The sequence below is a fragment of the Agelaius phoeniceus genome, chromosome 1 (genome assembly GCF_051311805.1).
Source record: "Agelaius phoeniceus isolate bAgePho1 chromosome 1, bAgePho1.hap1, whole genome shotgun sequence".
Lineage (NCBI taxonomy): Eukaryota > Metazoa > Chordata > Aves > Passeriformes > Icteridae > Agelaius > Agelaius phoeniceus.
This window is the reverse complement of record NC_135265.1, coordinates 133,307,473-133,328,245: the sequence shown is the minus strand read 5'-3', so window position 1 is coordinate 133,328,245 and position 20,773 is coordinate 133,307,473. Positions and strand designations below refer to the sequence as shown.

The following is a 20,773-nucleotide window of genomic DNA, read 5'->3' as shown; positions in this document are numbered from 1 at the left end:
CAGCCCAAACCGTCTCACGGCTGCCTCTGGTTTGTCAGGCACTGAATCCGCTTCAGTACTTTGGTCCTAAAGGTATATTAGTAGCTGCACTGAAAATTAAATATACATATAAAGAACGTTTCAAGATTTTACATATCCAGCTCAACACGGTGTGCACGGAGCTCTGCTGAAGGCAGCCGCAATGCCCATCTCAGCCCAAAATTAACAGCTGCTCCTGGAGCGTTTGAAGAGGCACTGCCGGCACAGATACAAAGGCAGAACAGGGGCTGTGGGCAACTGCAGAGACGTGACACAGCATCGGCTTTTACTCAGTTAAACTGCAGGCAGCGAGTGCATCGTCTTGAACGCCAACATTACTGAAAAATCGCTTCAGCTCAGGAGTAGCTGTAAGGAATTTTTACAAGAGCATGTAGTGAAAGGACAAGGGGGTATGGCTTCAAACTGAGGGAGCGGGTTTAGATCAGATGTAAGGCAGAAATTCTTCACTCTGAGGATGGTGAGGCGCTGGAACAGGTTGCCCAGAGAACTTGGGGATGCCCCATCGCTGAGGGCCAGCTTGAATGAAGCTCTGAGCAACATGGTCTAGTGAAAGATATCCCTGCCCACGGCAGGGGGGTTGGAACTAGATCATTTGTAGGGTCTTTCCCAGGGTCGCTTCCACCGGGCCCCCCGCCCGTGCCGCCCGTACCTGCGCTCCGCTCCCGCCTCCGCGCTCAATTGTCCCGCCGCGCTCTCCCGGCAGTCCCACCAGCCGCACCGCGCGTGCGCGCTGCGCCGCCTTCCCTTCCCGCCGGGCGCGCGTGCGCCGGGGCCTGCGGTGGAACAGGACCCGGGAAAGGCGCTGCCGTGCGCATGCGCAGTGCCGGCCTGCGGGGTCTGTGCCACACACAGCATGGCGGAGGGGCCGCCCGCCGCGCCGCCGTCAAGCGAGAGCGGCCGTAAAGGGAAGCTGGGCTGCGCGGCGGCGAGCGGCGGCGGGCGGGGTGAGTGGCGGGGCCGCGGCCCCGAGCGGGCCGGGGGCAGCGGGGCTCGGGGCGGGAGGCGCTGCACGGGGTTTGTGCTCAGCGGTTGTCAGGGCCCTGCGCCGGGCCGGCGGCGGCATCGCTGCCGTGTGGGGAAGGGAGCGGGAAGGGCGTGTGCAGCTGTAAGGGTGTTTGTCGCTGCCTGAGGCAGCGCAGGTGCTGTTTCTTGGTGTCGGGTCGCTCCTCCAGATGTTTCCAGGCCAGCTCTGTGCTCTGCGTCCCTGAAGCGCCTTCCCGGGCCGAATCCGGAGGCCTTTCCCCTGTTAGCTGTACAGAATTCCCCCTCCCACAGCTCCGAGGGGAGAGCTCTGACCCTGGGCTTGGCTCGGGGCGGCAGAGCCCGGCCCTGCACCTATGACCGAAGGTGGTTACAGAATTAATTAGGTTGGAAAAGACCTCTGGGGTCACCAAGCCCATTCCAATGGCTGACCACCCTTTCTGTGAAAAAATTCTTCTGCTGTCCAACCTGAAACCCAGCCCCCGGCACAGCCTGAGGCCGTGGCCTCTCATCCTGTCGCTGGCTGCCTGGGAGAAGAGACCAGCCCTCACCTGGCTACAGTCTCCTTTCAGGTGGACCCAAAAAGTCCCCTCTGAGCCTCTTTTTCTCCAGGCTAAACAACCCCCAACTCCCTCAGCCGCTCCTCTTAGGACTTGTGCTCCAGATCCTTCACCAACTCCATTCTTCAGATCATTCACCAGCTCCATTGCCCTTCTCTGGACTCTGGTCTGTGCCAGGCATGCCATGGATGGCATTGTTCTGAGTAGGCTTTGCAGAACAGCATGTGTTGTACAAAAATGTTCTTTGACAGAATAGCTATAGTAGTTATGTAGTTCCTGGTAGAGGCCTTAAATTGGCTCATAATTTTTATATAAGCTTTTAAAAAAAAAAAAAAACAAAAGCAGTTGTTTGCATCAGTGTAAGGTGGTGTTGCTGTTCATTTATTCTTACCCTCCTCTGTACCTTTTCTCTTACATGAATGTTCATCCAACTCCCCAGTGTACCAGTCTGGGGAGCTGAGCTGAGGGAGTAGTATTCCTCAGCATCCTTGACTGCTGCTGTCTTTCTTCCCTTTCTGCCCTGGCTGCAGTTTCTTATGCCTGGTCCTGCCCTGCTTCACAGTCCCTAGAGCTTTTGCTGAGCCATTTACAAGAAATTGTAGCCTAACTAATCAAATCAGGGTATGGTTGTCTGTATGGTGAGTTGCATGAGCCAGTTCAGGAAAAGGGCAAATTAAATGTTCTCACTGATTCAAAGGAGGGGGTGGAGGGAGGTGGGGAGCACATTAATTTTTGGATAGATAGGCTTGGGCTATCGTAAGAAAACTGCTACAGTTAATTTTTCCCCCCCAATTCAGTCTTAAAACATGTCAGTTACTGAGAGTAATGCATCAAGTGCCTGAGAAACCATTTGTACAGTCACAGTTGAAGGGGTGAGTCTGCCCCTTCGGGCACTGATGCTTGAAGTGGCTTACAGTGTCAGAGTGGCAAAAAACACACTAAAATATTGCTTCTGTATAGCAGGATTTGTGAAAATAAAGGCTGAAGAAATGTCATGTCTCGGTGTCACCTATCCCTGGGCCCTGCATGGACTCTGTTCCTGCAGCATTTCTGAAAATGCTGTCTTAACCATGCACATTTGTAGTTCTGTCATAGTTCACTCCAGACTTTCAAACAGTTATGCTTTTTTTGGTCACATGAAAAAGAAGCATTTTTTAAAAACCAGAAGCTACTGCAGATGCAAAAATGAAGGTCACTAATTTCATTTCAGTGTCCTGACTTTCACAGTGGAATTGCTTTGATTAGTGCCAGGCATTTAGCGAGCTATGTGATGATGTTGTTGGGAAGTACATCCCACCTGTATTCTCCCTCTTACCATATCCACACCAAATCTCTGGTTTTGATTTTGGATGTGCATCTGCCTGGCAAACCATGTGGGATGACAACTGTTGAAAAATCACTTGATACCTGTGAAGTCTGGAGGAGATTTTTGCTTGTCCCAAACTGCAGGGAAAAATAAAACATATGAAACAATAAGAGGCAAATAGCATGTCATAGTTTGTGGCCTTTCTCTCCCAAACAAAGAAATCTCTGCACAATGATACCTTACAATTTATGCACCCTCCCCTACATGATCTTCACATGGCCCTTGTCATCCAGTGGTGATTTTTGGTCTGGGGTCTTCTAACAGCTTATTGGATTCTGTCTCCATGTCCATGCAGGCAAGCTATTAACTGTTCTTATCTCGAGTTGCAGCTTCTGCTGATGACCATGAGCTCCTTATCTTTTGGTTTGTGCTACTTGTGCACCTGCTCCCCGGTAGAGCATGGGAAACTAAAATAAAGTCCTGGACTCAGGATAAACATTACTTAGCAACAACTAAAACATTGATGTGTTGGCAGCATTCTTCTCATTCTAAAGGCAAATCACAGCTCTGTAGCAGCTACGGGAAAATTGCTAAGGAAATTAACTCAGTTCCAGCCAAAAGCATGTCTAGGCAAAAGTCCACAGCTTTCAGCCTAAGGCTTCCTGCAACCCAAGCTGCATATGCTAAGCAAGTAGATATAAGCAAGCAGCCTTCTAAATCACACAGTATTATAATTCTATGTGATTTATTCTGTTTAGAAATTATTTGCTTAAGCTAAGTAACTGACATCTCTCAATGAAATTATGTAATTTCTAGGTGCAATCAAAAAAAAGTAGTGTGACAATTGGTGAATTCTAGTGGAATTGGGAAACTAAGTTTTGAGACCAAATGGAGAAGAGAGAAGTTTCTGGGGATAAGCAGAAGCTGAAAATTATCTCATTTTGTGGTAAAGATACTGGGTAAAGTGATCTGTACTGCTAAAGTACATGACATTCATCAAATGCTCTCCCTCTGCTTATCTCTTGACAAGGTGCATCTCTTGAAGTTGATGAGAAAATAAAACATCTCTGATTCTTCAGGTCAGGAAACTTCTACTGGAAGAAGTCTGGGACTTCAGTAACAGCTGTTGGCATAGGTCCCAGATCCATGGCCACAAGGGTTCCAGTGCTGTGTTTTGCTGCTCCAACATGAGTCTTCAAAATGTCCTGAAGAATCCCCCTTGATAGTATTTTTTGCCTCAAAGTTCCCATCCACTCTTCATTTGAACTTCAGTTTGGCTGGGGCTTTAAACATCCTTATATATTTATATACAGATGCATATGTATATAATATATATATTTTGTTGTTGCTGTTACACTTCATTTCTTGTTAAGCACAAATAAAGTTTTTTGTTCCCCATTAGATAAAAATAGTCTTTCTTGCATTCCGTTAGTCTTCAAACTTGCTAAAATATGCTGAAGAGTGTCTTGAAGACTTGGTCCTCAGGGACTAGCAGTGTTTGTGCAAAATGTAGCTCACAGCATCCACAATTCCACTAGAACCGTAGAGTAGAACTCTAGAACAGTAAAAGTACTTCGTTTTTCTCTTACCTGTCCTTGAAAGTTTTCTAAAAGCAGATCCACCAAACCAAATCAAGGTGTTAGGCTTACAGTTCATATTATCTAATCTATATATGCAGTTTAAGTCCTCTAGCATAACTCAAGGGGTTTAATAATTATATCTTTTATGTTATGATGTTTTAAGTGAGCAACCCTAGTTATGCTACACAGCAATGATATTTGCCAATACAACAAACTTAACTGTAATAGTTTTGTTTTAAAAATGAACTGCCTGTCATGACGGGATTAGAACAGGTCAATAAGGAACTTTTATCTTCTTGAGGAATATAATTTTATCAGATTTCAGTTGCTACTTTTCAATAGTACTAATTCTGTTGTCTTCAGTCTTACAAACAAAACTGGCTTCAAAATTGATCATTGGCAGGGTGTTCAGTTTTGTGATAAATGCCTGCATCAATAGTAATTGAAACAGAGACTGATGATTATTTTCACCATAATCTAGTCAATTCTCCTGTGTTGAATTGTAGGTTTTCAGTGGCTTGCTTTAGAAAACTTGATTTTATTGGGCTGGTAGGACAGCATCTATTCAGTAGCTGGCTTGTTAGACATAGGACTCAGTAACTTAGGAAACACTACTGAGCCTTACTCTTTGTAATTTTTCTCATAGGCATAATAAAGCAGTGAAGAGAAACTGAAGGAAGCATTACATGCCTTACTGATCAGAAAACTGTTCCTGGAGTATTAGGGCAAACTACATATATATGTAGTAAAATCTACAAAGGTAAGATATCTTCCTTTTCTATTTTATTTAGAAAATCTCACAACTAATGAAAATCTCTTTCGTGAGTCTCAGTGGGTTTACAAAAGTAACTTTGTACGTCAAGGAGCAATGTGGAGCCTAAAACTTATTCTTTTAAGCAAGTTCTGTGGAGTCTTGCCAAATTCCTCGAGGTTTTTCATTATAGGATTTAGATGAAGGCAGATTGCCCATTAGTTCTTTTTCACAAAGCTTTCAAATCCATTCCAAAGCTTCTCAGTTTTATAAAATAGATCATGTAGGAAAAGAAGTAGCTCTTCATGATTTCAAGGTTAGCTGCAGTTTTGGCTTCTTTTACTTCCTGAATATTAAGTATGTCTTTAAGCATGTGGAGGTCTCATGTTCCCTCTGAAATGGAGGTCTACAGTGACTAGAGAATCTTTTTTTTCAATATGAAAGCAACATCTTAAATGATGTGCAGTTCATCAATCCAGGATTTGTTAGCTGAAAGTGCCACGGCTATTGTTGGTAAGAACAATGTTTTGTTAGGCATTATACGAAAGGTTTTAAAATGGAAACCAAACATTTGCATTTGAACTTGTGTGATGTTCCTGCTTCAGGTAGAATTCATGTAAATGGAAATTGTATGTTTCACAGTGGCTGCTACAATTATGTTCAATAACAGCATTCAGAAGAAGCGCAGCTCCTCTGTGCTGAAGTCTGTGCTTTCAGAGTTCAGAATTTCGTGATAGAAAATTGTGATTCTGACATCCAGCAGTACAATTCTCAAATTCCCTTAAATCTGAAAGTCTCTGAAGTGTGTAAATGTTTGTTTGCATTCACACATTCACTTCTTTATTCACTTTATGGTCTCCATGTTTTTAGAATTGCTTTCAGGCCTCTTTGTGGATCTACCCATACAGATTCAGCACAAAGATTGCTTTATTTCTGTGTGTTTGGGGTTTTTGAGCAGGTTGAAGGTGTGGAGAGCATGGGTTATGACATTGAGCGCTTCGTGGGCTATGTTAATGAAGGGCTGTTGTGCTCCATCTGCCGAGACGTGTTGGAAGATCCACTGCAGGCTCCTTGTGAACACGCTTTCTGCACTGCCTGTATCCATGGGTGGCTTGTTCATCACAGTAACTGCCCTGAAGACAGACAAGTGATTGATGTGTCTTTGCTACGACCTCTCTATAGGTATCCAGTAACCTTGCTGTGTGTTGAAATTACATGAATTTAGGATTTCTCAGTTTTGCTTGCACAGCTTCATCTCCTGTCAATGCTGTTGCTCAGGCTGTCTTTATCCAGTATGCCTCTGGCAGACACCAACTTCTTACTTACATGAAAGCATTAGCATTTTCTATTTATTATAACTAACCATCAGGGTGTTAGGATTTCAAAACTGAAAGAACACTTAGTTTATTCTCCACCTTTTTATATCTTGATGTTGATTCTAGATGCCTGTCTGGATATTATTCTGAATGTCCTTTACAGCACCAAAACTTTTCCATACTTGTTTTTAGAGAAAGCAAGCAAAGCGACTCTTGATGACAGTCACTACACACTCTGTATCTCTTTTCAGTCTTAGATGCTGTAGTTTGGCTTGTAATTAACAGTTCCTGGAGATATTAACCAAATTTCTGACCTTCAAATCCTTTTTAAAAAGATCTTTAGACATAGGAATGTCTATTGTGAACCACCTTGTTGTATAAAGCAGGCTGTTCTCACTAGTGCCTTCTATAGCTGGTCAGACAGTTGGACCATATGATTGTTGTTGGTCTTGCCCAAACAAACTGTTGTATTTTAAATGTTAATTCTTGCTAGTGTCAGAACAAAACAGTTTCAACAGTAGATGCTGCTTGCTGTTTAACATCTGCATTATCTAATCTTGCTCAGATTAACAGTTATGTATTTCAAGTCTCCAGCTACAGTAAATTTAACTTTGTTAGGACTCTGAACATAATTTTTCATTCTTGAGATTTACTATCTGGAAGTCAGCTATAGTGTAGACAGAGCACTAGAGTTTAATTTTTAGATTGTTTTATCTATACTCCCTGTAGTCTGGCATGTTTAGAAGCAGAGAACTTAAATGGCAAATGAGTAGCCCTGGTGTGTGTTATTCATAATATCTGCTGAGCCAGTGAAAGGTCAGAATTAAAAACTATTCAAAAATAAAGAATTCATTTGTGCATTTAAATTTGGAGACTGAATTTTTCATTAACATTGTTTCTTTCAAACGGTTTTTTCCTGATATGGTCACTTGAATTCTTTAAAAAATAAATAAATTTAGCTAGTTACTCACAATTTTTCCTGATGGAGATTGGAATCTTGCTTTCTTTTCCCAAAAGTTGAAAGTACACATTTTTCAATAGTGTTCCAAGATTTAAGGACAAATTCTTTTCTTTGCATGTAGATATATGAAAAATGATTTAAACCGTCTTCAGCTACATTGCAGAAACAGAGAGTATGGCTGTGAAATGGTTTGTTCTCTGGAGTCTATAGACAGGCATGAAAGGGAGTGTGAGTACAGTCAGATACCCTGCTCCAATGCTGGTGAGTAACATTCAAAGTTGAATCCTTTATATTAAACAAACACATTTGTCATCTTCCCATCAACAGAACTGCAATAATGGCCATTATTTCCTAACAGAAATTCAAAGCTTTGGCATGATCTGCTCTTTACAGCAGTGTTTTTGAACAAAATATAGTACCTGTTTATGGCAGTTTTGATGATTAGCAACTGTTTCTTATCCAAAAACTAACCAAAATGAATATGGTGAACTTTGAACGTATGAAAATGTAGTAGTGTGTTAGTTTTGCTTTCTGTCAAGTTATGAGCATTTTCCAGTTCTGACTGCATGTTTTGATGTTTGAATGAATGCAGTAGCCCTTGCAGAAGACTTAGGGATCATAATTTATTTATAAAACACCTGATTGCCTGGTGCATGTGCAGCTGTCAGCTCTGTGACATAGCTTTAACAAAAATATATCTTGGAAATAAGAATTACTCTAAGCTAAATTCCAGTTAGAATTGTTCATGTTGAGGTTTTTATTTAAAGCAAGGCTACACCTCCTGAGAAAGAAGCATACCTCTAAAAAGGAGCATACTGTTAAAATTTACCCATTGAATTAATTTGAAATGTTGTCTGCTCCTAGGTAAAGTTAAAATCTAATTAATGATGCTAAGGGCTGCCATTGTAATTAATTATGAGATGATGAAGGTACTAGAAGTACTAGATGATGAAGGTACTCTGCTAGAAGTTATAATTTTTCTCAGAAGTGACTTCTGCAGATGATTGATTCACCTGTTCTACTTCCTACAGAAACAACAGTGGTTTACAGATTTATGTATTTTACAGTGTTTTACAGATTTATGTTTTTACACTGCACTGGGTGTCTGGTGTTTGGCGTGTGAAGGCTCTTACATCTCTTCAACTCTTTCCCAAAAATACATGGAATGTATTTTGAGTACCTCAATTACAAATCATTAGATTTATTAGTAAAGCTCTTCTAGAGAACTCACTTGTCATTTTCTGGCATGGTTTGTTGGGAAGTTTCAATACTCCATTATTTCAGTTTCCTTAAGTTGATATTCTCTTTGCATTAATGCATTATTCTCTTTGAATTAAATGCAAGTGTGTACTTCAACAAAGGGAGTCTCAACAATTAAACTACAAACTTCCTAAGTGTGACTTCATAAGTTGAGACTACAAACTTCAAGTTTAGAGAGTTGAATATAGCAATAATTTATATAGTGCTTATTTTTGATTCTTCACACTTTACTTTTAATCACTACAGAACTGCAAAGTTTGTATCCCAGAATTTCTGTGGAAATATTTCTATCTTTGTATGAGTTATTAAATGTTCATAATAAATGTTCTAACTTATTATGGTCTAGTACATTAGCAACAAGACCCAACAAATTGTTTGGAAAACAAGTTTACATTCCATCTCATCCACATCTCTTTTTACTACTTCTTTAAGTTTGATAGCATAATATTTTTTTACACATGTGTATTCTTTATAAATTCCAGTCATTGCAATCTATGATGGTAGCACAGGCAAGCTGCTAGTGTCTTAGTTTGGCATCAGGATTGTCATTACTGAAGTTGATTTAATGCCAGACCAGCAGTAGAAGACTTTACAGAAAATACAGAAAATACTTCCTTCCAGCTTTTCAGTGTTCTCAGTTAATGGATGAGTATCTTAGTGAGACCTCCTAACAGCATTGTATGAGTAGCTACGTATGTGTAACTGTCATATTTCATGTCCTAAGGAAATCACTTCTCTCAGCTTCCTTTCTTGAGTGTTTTTGTTTGGAATGACTGAGAGTGCTTTTGTTGTAGATGCTGTCTTGCCTTGCTCCCCCTGCTCAGGTTGCACCGTGCAGATCGAGCGGCGTAACCTGGACGGGCACCTGGCGGTGTGCGAGTACCGGAGCCGCGAGTGCCCCAACGGCTGCGGCTTCACCATCCTCAGCGCCGAGGACACGCAGCACAACTGTGTGGCAGAGCTGAGGACGGAGCTGGAGCTGCTTCGGTACCAAGCTTCTCTTTCTCTCGGGGCTGGGCTGGGCTGGGCTGAAAGTCACTGCATGAAGCACTTTGAAATACTAGCACTGGATTCTGGTATGTGTTAAATGGCCGTTAATTCCTTGATGCTAACAGGCCAGAACTTTATCATGTGTCAGCATAGACTTTAAATTCTTGCTGGGCATTTGTTGTTGGGCGTTTTTTTCCAAGTTACCATAAATCTTAAAATACCATTGCTTGCAGTTGAACAGAATTGCAGGCTTCCTATTTAAAATGACAAATGACAAAAAACCTAAGAAAATGGAAGCTGGCAATTTAATTCTTCCATTGGCCTCTTATATAGATGAACCCACATTATTTAATAATTGTATTTAGTTTATGTTTTTACAGATTGAGAAGATAAAAATCTGTAAGTATTTTGGCAGGTATGGGTAGATTCAACCACTGAAGGTCTAATTATGATTTTTTTTAAGTTCTGGTAGATAAACTGTCGGTGAATATAACTCTTCTTACCAGCCTCATTGTTTTCCTCTTACGTAGGTTTCTGTAGCTTTCCCTTTGCACTATATTCCAGTTCTACTTTGGTTTTTTCCCCCGCTCATACTCCTTCCTATTTGTATCTTTCAGCTCCTAAGTGTTGTGCTTTTGAACACTGCTGTGAAGTCAGGCTCAAATATGGTTTAAATGCATTGAGACACAAGTGATTCTGCTACCTGGTTTCTGAATTCAAAAGGTTAATGTAGTGCCATCTGGTTTTGGCTGTGGAACTGTGTGAGTGACTAGGCTGTAACAGTTTACTGCATACTGTCATTTAGTGTGCACCATAAAAGTGAACGAGGTTACACAGAACCATGGAATCATTTAGATTGAAAAAGAGCTTTAAGGTCATTGAGTCCAGCAGTTAATCCAGCACTGCCAGGCCCACCACTAAACTGTGTCTGTAAGTGCCTACCATGTCCACACACCCAGGCTGTCTCACTTCCTTACATGGTTAGCAATACTATAGGATTCAGACTTTTTATCTTGGCTGCTTCTTATTTCATAACACTCAGCAAGCACATACTGTAGGCAAACACCAGAAAATCACTTAAAGTCATAAATACACCTTCTTGAGCTCTGGGAATATTTTATTTGAGGAGTATGATTTGATTGTCCCTCTATAGGCTCCTCATGGGCACTTTAATGCCCCTGGGCACAATGCACATCTTTATGCTGTTTTTCTTTTTAAATTAATAAATCATGCCTCTACAGAGGCATCCTGTAGAGCTTGATGGGAATCAGTTCAGTCTGCTTGGCTGCAAGGAGGCTTTCTGGATTTTGAAGATCATTCTTTTCTCTGCTTACAAGACTTAACAAGGAGAAATAAACTTTTCAGGTCAGAAATGATCTGCAGAGTGGAAGAGGCAAAACATGAGATGGAGTCAAGGTTAGATTCACAGAGAAGGCATATGGTCCAAAAAGAGAGTATTCTGCAAAATGAAATTGAAGAACTAAAGGTAAATACAATCTTTTTTTTTTCTCCTCTCTTAACAGTCTAGCTTTTTGTTTTTCCAATAGCAGTTTCTTATTTTGTAAATAAAGTCTCATACAGAGGAAAATGGCATTAGGTATGGGGAACAAAACCATCAAAGCTTTGTCAGGTTATCTCTGTGGAGAAGCAGGCTGGATTCTGTATTCCTGTGGTTTACTGCTTCAGGTTCACTGGAGCTTACCTGGGTACTCCACCCGTGTTCTGTGCATGCATAACGTTGTCAGCAGATCAATCTGAAAGTGATTTCAGTGTCTAAATGTAGAGTATGCATCACAAACTGGATGTAATTAAACATTCAGCTCCATTTTTAATTGCTATCCAAAGTGGCTTAGTCCAGAGCTGACACAGAGCCCTACTGCCAAGAGTGGTATTTGCACTGTGATCAGAAGGTTGGAAAGGTTCACAGTAAACTTCATCAAGTAATAAGCAAGGCTGTCTTATCCTTTTATTCATCCTCTTTTTATTATATCACAGAAAATTATTTTTAAAGCAATAGTTTTTAAAGCTTTTAAAAAGTTTTTAAAAATTTATAGTTCACAGTTTTATTTTTACTGGATTTGATGTTAAATCCTTGAAGAATGTATCTGAACATAACCACAACCATATTTTGTTTCGATTCTTGAAATAGAAAATAAAAGCAGCACAGAGGTAAATTGGCTGTTTCTTATCATACTTCATAAGAAACAGAATATGCAAACAAAATGTTTTTGAAAAACATATTGTAATCTTTAGAACAAGACCATCCCACAAGGTGAATGCTGGATTGTGTCTCAAATTGTTTACACTTTTTGCACTATCAAAAAAATTTTTTGGTGGTTTTTATTCCAAAGACTCCATCACCCAACATGCGTGGCCAGTTCGACTTCATTGCAGCATCATTAGAAGAGGGTTTGTTTCTTGCAGTAAATTTGTGTTTGCATTTCAGAGTCAGATGTCACGAATGATGTCAGATGTACGGTCTCTGATGGCTGCAGAGAGGCAGCACCGCCAAGAACTGGAGCAGGCAGAGCTGGAAAAACGGGAGTTAATGGAGCTGCTGAAGGGGCTGCAGAAGGACTGTAGATTGACTACTACAGAGGGGAGCAGGAAGTCAAATTTCCGTCCTTTGACACGACTAGAGAGTGTAAAAAGAAAACCTAGGGAAGTTACAGTTATCTAAATAGTACTAAGCTCAAAAAGCATTTTCTTCAAATACTGGCTTCTGGCAAACTACTTTCTTTGAAGGATTGGTAAACTATATAATTCCTGATTTACTTGGGGTTTTTTTAAGTCTAACTTAGAACTGTATTTCCTTTGGGGCCATAAAAACAAACAGAAGAATTTTTCCATGAGGGAATACTGGTCATTAAAACCAGTAATTGGAAGACATATTTTTAGCTAATGTTTTTATAGAAAGGGAAAGGAGACGTGATTTGTTCTCTCTTTACTGCATCACTTACAGGAATCTTTTAAGACTCAAACTACAGCCTTTTAAAGTCAAAGATACAGACTATTGTGGACCAGGAAGAAAAAAACATTTCAGTATCTCTGTTTGAAACAAAAAAGCAAATGTGACCATTTGGGATGTACTTAATTTGGGGAAAAGTGAATAGTAGCGTTAGTAAGTCAGTAATAGAAATTAATAAGATTTTGTTTGTTTGTAGTCAGTAGAAGGTCTTATTTCAAAGGTGGAGAGCAAGCACTTTAAATTGTAATTCTTCTGCTATGTAACAGCTTTGGGTGAGGTTGACTGTTGCTTTAGAGCTTCTCCTCATTTCTGAGGCTGATAACACACTTAAGAGACTAATACTAAAGCCTGAGGTAGTAGAATAACCTTTAAACAGATGTGTGAATAACTTTGAGTTTGTGGGAATGGATCTGCTTCTTACTTAAAAAGTTGAAGCTTCTATATGTGAAACTGTCAGGTATTTCTACAGGATCTTTTAAGCATAAGACCAGTCATTTGGTACTCAATGTCTTTAAAGTATATATAGATACCTAGAGTATCCTTAATTTTCTTGTGGTAGGTTTAAGGCTACTTGATATGCACAAGAGATGAATATTTGCACAGTTACTTGGGCTTCAGACATCTGTGTTAGTGCTCAAGCTGGCTTCAGGGAGTGCCAGAGCCTGGCACTGTCATCAGAGGGTAACAGAACACCTGGGTGTAAGTAGGTCAGTGATCTGCTCTGCTTAGCAGTACAACTCAAAGTGGGGGTGGAAGGATTAAGGGATGTTAGAGCATCTGAGGAAGAGATTGACTGATAGAGCATTCTCTGCCTCCCCTGAGTCAAATGCACCTCAGAAAGGGGAGGATCACTAGAGATGAACCTAGGGTGGCAGGTCTGTGATGCAGGCAAAACCATTGGCCCGGCTAAAGTGCATCTACACCAACACACACTGTGGGCAGCAAGCAGGAGGAGCTGGAAGCCATTGTTCAGCAGGAAGGTTTTGATGTTGTCACCATCACAGAAGCATGGTGGGATGACCATCATCATGGGAGTGCTGCAATGGCTGGATATAAGCTCTTTAGAAGAGACAGGCAAAGCAGGAGAGGTGGTTGGGTAGCACTGTACAATAGGGAGTGTTTTGATTGTATTGAAATTGATGATGAAGATGACAAGGTTGAGTGCCTCTGGATGAGGATCACAGGGCAGGTCAGCAGGGCAGACATCACGGTGGGAGTCCCCTAGAGACCACGAGCCAGGAACAGGCTGATGAGGCCTTCTACAAGCAGCTGGCAGAGGCGTCATAGTCACCAGCCTTTGTGCTCATGGGTGACTTCAACTTGCCAGATGTCTGCTGCAAATACAGCAGAGAGGAAGCAGCCTAATGGGTTCCTGGAATGTGTGGAAGACAGCTTTCTAAGTAACACAGCTGGTAAATGAGACTAACAGAGGAGGGGCCCTGTTGCTTGTGGGCTAAGAAAAACTGATGGGTGAACAGATGGTCAGTGGACATCTTGGGCAGAGTGACCACAGACTGTTAGGGTTTTCTGTACTGGGTGAAGTAAGGAGGGGCACCAGCAAAACTTCTGCCTTGGACTTTGGTGATCAGACCTTGGCCTTTTTAGGACATTGATTGACCAAGTCCCTTGGAAGTTAGTTCTGAAGGGCAAAAGAGTCCAGGAAGGCTGAATGTGCTTTAAAAAGCAATTGTTAAATATTCAGGAACAGACTATCCCCATGTGTGGAAAGACAACTTGTATGGGAAAAAGACCAGTGTGGTTAAACAGAGAACTTAAGCTGCAACTTAGGGGGGGAAAAAGAGAATATATCATCTCTGGAAGGAGGGTCAGGTAACTTGGGAGGACTATAAGGACTTCACAAAGTCGTGTAGGAAGAAGATTAAAAGGGACAAAGCCCAACTAGAACTTGCTTTGGCCACTACAGTTAAAGACAACAAAAAATGTTTGTCTAAGTACGTTGAAAGCAAAAGGAAGGTCAAGGAGTGTCTCCACAATTAGTTGAATCTAGAGGGTGGTGTAGTGACAGGGGTTGAGGAAAAGGCAGAAGTACTTAATGCCTTCTTTGCCTCAGTCTTCAATATCGAGATCAGTTGTCCTCAGGATACCCAGCTCCCTGAGATGGAAGTTGTTGATGGACACATGAGTGAAACCCCCATAGTCCAGGACAAGGTGGTTAGTGACCTGCTGTGCCAGTTACACACTCACAGGGCTATGGGCCCTGATGGGTTCCACCCCAGAGTAATGAGGGAACTGGCAAAAGTACTCACTGGCACAGGTGAGGCAGCACCTTGAGTTCTGGGCCCCTCAGTTTAGGAAGGACGTTGAGACCCTTGAGTGCATCCAGAGGAGGGCAATGAGGCTGGTGAGGAGCTTGGAGCACAAGCCCTGTGAGGAATGACTGAGGGAGCTGGGGTTGTTAAGCCTGGAGAAAAAGAGACTCAGGGGTCACCTTATCACTCTCTACAACTCCCTGAAAGGTGGCTGTAGTCAGGTGGGGGTTGGTCTTTTTCACCAGGCAGAAACTGACAGAACCAGAGGACACAGTCTCAAGCTGTGTCAAGAGAAATATAGGTCGGACATTAGGAAGAAATTTCTCATGGAAAGAGTGACAAAGTACTGGGATGGCCAGCCCAGGGAAGTGGTGGAGTCACCCTCCCTGGATGTGTTTAAAAAAAGACTGGATGTGGCACTCAGTGCCATGGTTTAGTTGAGGTGTTGGGGCATGGGTTGGACTCGATGATCTTTAAGGTCTCTTCCAACCTAGTGGTTCTGTGAATTTGCCGAAACACTTTCAGTCATCTATCAGCAGTCCTGCTTAACTGGAGAAATTCCAGTTGGCTGGAGATTAGCAGATACAGTACCCATCTACAAGAATGGTTGGAAGGATGATCTGGGGAACTGCAGGCCTGTCAGCCTGAGCTCAGCTCTGGGCAAGGTTCTGGAAGAGATCATCCTGAGTGCCATTACATGGCACATGAGGGACAACCAAGGCATCAAGCCCACAAAACATAGATTGAAGAAAGGCAAGTCCTGCTTGACTGATCTGATCTCATATGACTAAGTGGCCTGCTGAGAAGATGAGGGAAAGGCTGTGGATGTTGTTTATCTAGACTTCAGTAAAGCATTTCACACCATCTTCCACAGCGTCCTCCTAGAAAAACTGGCTGCTTGGGACTTGGATGGGTGGACTCCAGTGGATAAAAAGTTGGCTGGTTGTCAGGCCCAGAGAGTGGTGGGGAATGGAGCTAAGTCTAGTTGGCAGCTGGTCACTAGTGGTGTTCTCTAGGGCTCATTATTTGGGCCAGTTCTGTTTTAAGACCATTATTAATGATCTGGACGTGGGGATTGAGTGCATCCTGAGTAAATTTGCAGACACCACCAGGTCAGATGGGAGTGTTGATCTGCTTAAGGGTAGGAAGGCTCTGCAGACAGACCTGGACAAACTCAATCAATGTGCCAAGGACAAGTGCACGAGGTTCAGTAAGGCGCAGTGCTGCGTCCTGCTCTTGGGTTGCAGCAACCCCATGCAGTGCTACAGGCTGGGGGCAGAGTGGCTTGAGAACTGTTCAGCAGAAAGGGACTTGGGTGTGATGGTTGACAACCAGCTTAATATGAGCCAGTGTGTTCCCAGATGGCTAAGAAGGCCAGTGGCATCCTGGCCTTTATCAGAAATAGTGTGACAGGGATTGTCCCTCTGCACTTGGCACTGGTGAGGCCACACCTCGAGTGCTGTGTCCAGTTTTGGCCCTTCACTTTAAAAAGGAAATTGAAATGCTGAAGTGTGTCTAGCAAAGGGCAACAAAGCTCATGTAAGGTCTAGAAAGCTTGTCTTGTGAGGAGCAGCTGAAAGAGTTTGGTTTGTTAGTCTAGAGAAGAGGGAGGACCTTTTCACTCTCTACAACTCCCTGAAAGGAGGGTGTAGCCAGGTGGGGACTGGTCTCTACTACTGTGTCCACAGAGAGGGGATAAGAGGAAATGGCCTTAAGCTCAGACAGGGGAGGTTCAGATTAGATGTTAGAAAAAAAAAATTCACTGTTATGGTGGTCAGGCATTGGAATAGGGTGCCCAGGGAGCTGAGTTGGAATTACCATCCCTGGAGGTGTTGAAGAGTTGTCAGGATCTGGGGCTGAGCAATGGTTAATGGTTTAGGGGTTGCAGGGCTAGTTCTGTGTTGACAGTGGAACTTGGTCTCTTCCACCCTTGATGATTCTATGATTCAAAGTTTGCAGCAGGATTTTTTAACAGACCCACAAATCAAGGAGGCATTTATCTATAAGCACTGCATGAGAAATCTGTTTAAAGACTTTCTCCAAACTTTTTACACAGCCTATTCATGTTGCTTTCAGTGGTATAACTAAGCCATATTCTCAGCTCACCAGTGACTAACTATAGAGATACCTGGCCTTCTGTTTACTGAATGCATTAAATCAGTTTTGGAGGCTCAGGAAGATGTGTGCAGATTCAACAACCCAAATATGTTCATTTTATCATTTAGAAAGCAACTGCATTACTGTGCATGCCTTGCTGTTGCTCAGAGCAATGCTTTTATAGCTAATAGCATAACCAAAGAGAGAGGCAGCAATCTTCTTTAGCACAGTCTATATTATGAAGATTTGTGGTCAGAGCTGTCTGAATTTTGGGCATTAATAAATCCTTCTAACTTGCCCTTTTGTTAGTACCACTGAGGCAGATGTACACATATTCAGGTCTTGAGTATTTAAAAACTGACATAAATAGCTCTTCTGTAAAGGAATTGAGAGTATTTGGGGCACTAGCAATCTCACCAATTCATGCCATAGCATATCTCTTAAGCAGCCATATTTAAATAATCTAAAATATTAAACCAGTAGCTATGATTTGGGAAGACCTTCACTCACACTAAATGTTCAGGGGTCACTTCACTTACATCAATGTGTATTAAAGCAATAGGTAGAAAGTAAGAATGCTGTTGCTCTTGTGTTCTGAACAAGCAAGCTGTGAGTGTCTGTGCCTTGTGTGACATTATTGCAGCATTCACACTAATTTTCAAGCTTTTTCGCAGGACCAGATTTCACGCTATTAGATTCAGTTAGTGCTTTTTTGTGTACTGTAACTGTGTGGTTGTGATGTGACTTTATCTACTTTGCCTAATGTAAAGAAGAAAATTACTTCAGAATCCATTAGAACTTGATGAGCTGGATCATCTTTCCTGAGTCAGAGGGCAGTAACCCAATCTTTTCTGTTCTGACCACCGAAGAAAGCAAGCTATTTGCTCTGTGCGTTCCCCATCATGGGATCTCTGCATTTGTTTGCTTTAGAAACTTCACCCACACATTTCTGAGTAAATTCCTCCTAGTATGGGAAATAGGGTTTATTTAATGTTTACCTAGCATTTGACCTGCTGTCTTTTTCCTAATGGACATGAAACTGTGAGAAAGCATGTCCTAGGTGGCAAGGAAGGACTTTCTGCTGTGCTGTCAAGCTCTGACAGTCTGAACTTCCCGTGTGGAAATGTGGCAATGCTTTGGGTCCACCAGCTGCAGCATGGGCTGCCAGTTTGGGTTTCTTTAGTGGCACAGAAGCACTTTCAGAGGTGTTTTAAATAGGGACACAGTAGCTAATGGCATCAGGTCCCTCTGGTGACTTTAAGCTTTATGCCATTCTTCTGGGTTGGTAATGGTTCTGCACTTCAGATTTTCCTCTGCTAATGAACCCCTCACAGGGTGGCATTGCTGAAGTATCATCATCATTTGACCTGTCTTATAATTGACTAGACTGACATTAAATAGCCCATTATGTTAATATTTCATCTACTTCTTGCTTTTCCAGTCTCATGTATTATGCAGCTCTTAATAGCAGTTGGCAGCAGCAAGGGATTTTTTTTTTCTGTCTTTCAAATAGTCTGTTAATCCTGTTCACAAAAAGTAAGACTTCAAATATTGTACTAGACTTGACATAAGTTAAAGACATTCACTTGAAAATGATACTTCCATAGTCAGGATCATACTTTAGCATTATATGAGACACTGCTGAAAGTGCTTTACAGGAGGATTCCAGCATGGAATTACTGGTATTACTATTCTCATACTAAATCACACTTTAATCAGTTCCATTTCCTCACAAGTGGAACTGCTGTTCCAATTGTACCAGTAACTGTGCAAATTGTTGTATTTTTTTTTTAAGAATTGCTGCTTCTGTCTCTTTGCAGCTGGAAGAGGGAGAGCAAAGAGAGAGAACAAGTGTGGTGTGACTGTTTCTTCAGCCCAAAAGCAGAGATGTGGCCTCACCAGCTTGTGCCACTAGCCAGCTTACCAGTGTGAGCTGCCAGCGTGTGGCAGGGAGTTAACAACGGCATTAGAATTAAATGGAGATTAAATCTTTGTCCACAGTTAGGTGGATACAGTGTCACAGTACCAAGCCTGGGAGATTGAGAAACAGAGCAAGTGGTTAAGTAAGGTATGTGGAACTTGCATAAACAAAGAGGTTCTTGGCAGCATAGAAGGGAAGGGAATTGCACAGTCAAGCGAAATACCTGCTATAGTGATGTATTTTCACTGGCCAAAAGTGGTTTTATCTGAACTGTTCTTGGGTGTTTGTATGAAGTAACGTTTTAATAGTCCCTGGTTGCAAAGAGTTCCTACAATTTATAGGAATTGGTAGCCTTGCAAATGAAATTTTCCATGTGCTGTCCTCTTGGATGTTTCTGGCATGGTGCTTCTCTACAGCCACTTTCCGTCGAAGTGCTGGGTAGTATTGACAGGAGCAGTACTAGCCTTGCCTTTCTCCCGTACTGTTGCCAGGTGGAGTACGGTAGGTCAGGGAGATTTTACCACGCAGAAGATGCCTTTATCAAGACCTACAATTCTATGCAACTTTCTATTAACTGAGTAAACACTGAACTGTCTTCCAGCATTATGGGTCGCTGCCAGTCTATTTACATTTTCTACCTTTATATGCACAAGGATAAACCAGCAGTCAACAGATCTTAATCTCTAGTGTGTATAAGAAATGGTAACACTTTGTATCACTTTGAAGTACACTTTGTATAAAAGTTGAGCTAATAAAGGGTCTACACCATAATTAACACACTTTGGTTCACTTCATTCTGTACAGAAGTTTGAGTACCCTCTTTATCACATTTAGGTACACTGGTCTGCATAGCACAGGAGTCACAAATGCACTGCAATCACAGGCTTGGTGCCCTGGAGTAGGCAAGGCTGCATTTTCCCTCCTAGAGGAAGCAATAAACAAAGCGGGTGCTCAGTCAAACTATCCCTTCTCCAGATTTCCCTCCCACCTCACAGATGGGAGTTTCTGAATGGGATGAGCTTGGAAGGCAAAGCACTGGCAAAAATTTGAGAATTCCTGGAGTCGACACTCCAGTCCTGCATAGACAATAGGACAATGAAGGGGCAAGGGAAGAACTCCTTCTCTATCCATCAACTGCAGAAATCTTACCCCTTATGCAATTTTTTTTATGGCCACTACAAACACCCTGGTGGAGACATGTAAGAGCAGCAAAACAACAGAGCTGTTGTACTTGCTTAAACATGAGCAATCTGGACGTGGGGCATGCAAGCAGGAATTTGCTGCATGCAGTCCTCTGCCTTCACCAACTGGACACATTCTCTTACCTGCTGGAGGAGTTACTCAGCAGAAGAAAAAAGGCTGAAAGCCGACATGGCACAAGCAGAGACCAGCCCAGATCTGGGCTGATAGCCTGTTTATCTCCTACGCCTCTCCACGTGCACCTGGCCCTCAGCCACATTACAGACTGCACAGCAGCTAAGGATTTTGGAAGCAAAACCAAATGCACACAACTTGTCTCACCCTTATGCCACACACAAACTGTGCCTTCGTCTGTCCATGCTGCACTGGAGATCTCTTCTGCCTCACTCTCCTCCCAGTGTTCTGCTCATCAAGTCAGCACAGGAGTCTCTGAAGTTCACCACTTCCTGGTGTTCCAGTCAGGAAACAAAACTTGAAAATGTCTTTTTTTAGCCAGAGTATCAAAAGCAAAATTGAACACTTCTTTGAAGTGTTATTTACTCATGGTAGCAATCTCATTTTAAAAAGCAAACC

General features: G+C 42.2%; 2 protein-coding genes across 5 annotated transcripts in view; one reads left to right on the top strand and one right to left on the bottom strand.

Moving 5' to 3' along the window:
* The window catches only part of RAD54B (RAD54 homolog B), a 63,561-nt gene extending 62,667 nt beyond the window's left edge, over nt 1-894 (bottom strand). For both annotated transcript variants that reach the window (XM_054632494.2, XM_077187866.1), the window contains exon 1: nt 689-894. In XM_054632494.2, the coding sequence (XP_054488469.2) occupies nt 689-894 (206 nt within the window). The remainder of the gene's footprint in view (nt 1-688) is intronic.
* On the top strand, nt 845-19,775 carry LOC129125414 (RING finger protein 151-like). 3 transcript variants are annotated; one of them, XM_054640855.2, is made up of 8 exons: nt 864-983; nt 3,917-3,965; nt 5,113-5,226; nt 6,176-6,399; nt 7,616-7,755; nt 9,549-9,741; nt 11,110-11,230; nt 12,191-19,775. In XM_054640855.2, exons 4-8 carry the CDS (start codon nt 6,194-6,196, stop codon nt 12,422-12,424), a joined length of 894 nt encoding a protein of 297 aa, XP_054496830.1. In that variant the 5' UTR covers nt 864-983; nt 3,917-3,965; nt 5,113-5,226; nt 6,176-6,193; the 3' UTR covers nt 12,425-19,775. The 3 variants fall into 3 exon arrangements, with proteins under 3 accessions (XP_054496845.1, XP_054496822.1, XP_054496830.1); XM_054640870.2 differs by lacking the exon at nt 3,917-3,965 and having other exon boundaries at nt 845-983; nt 9,579-9,741; XM_054640847.2 differs by lacking the exon at nt 3,917-3,965 and having other exon boundaries at nt 845-983.
* Nucleotides 19,776-20,773: the final 998 nt, after the last annotated feature.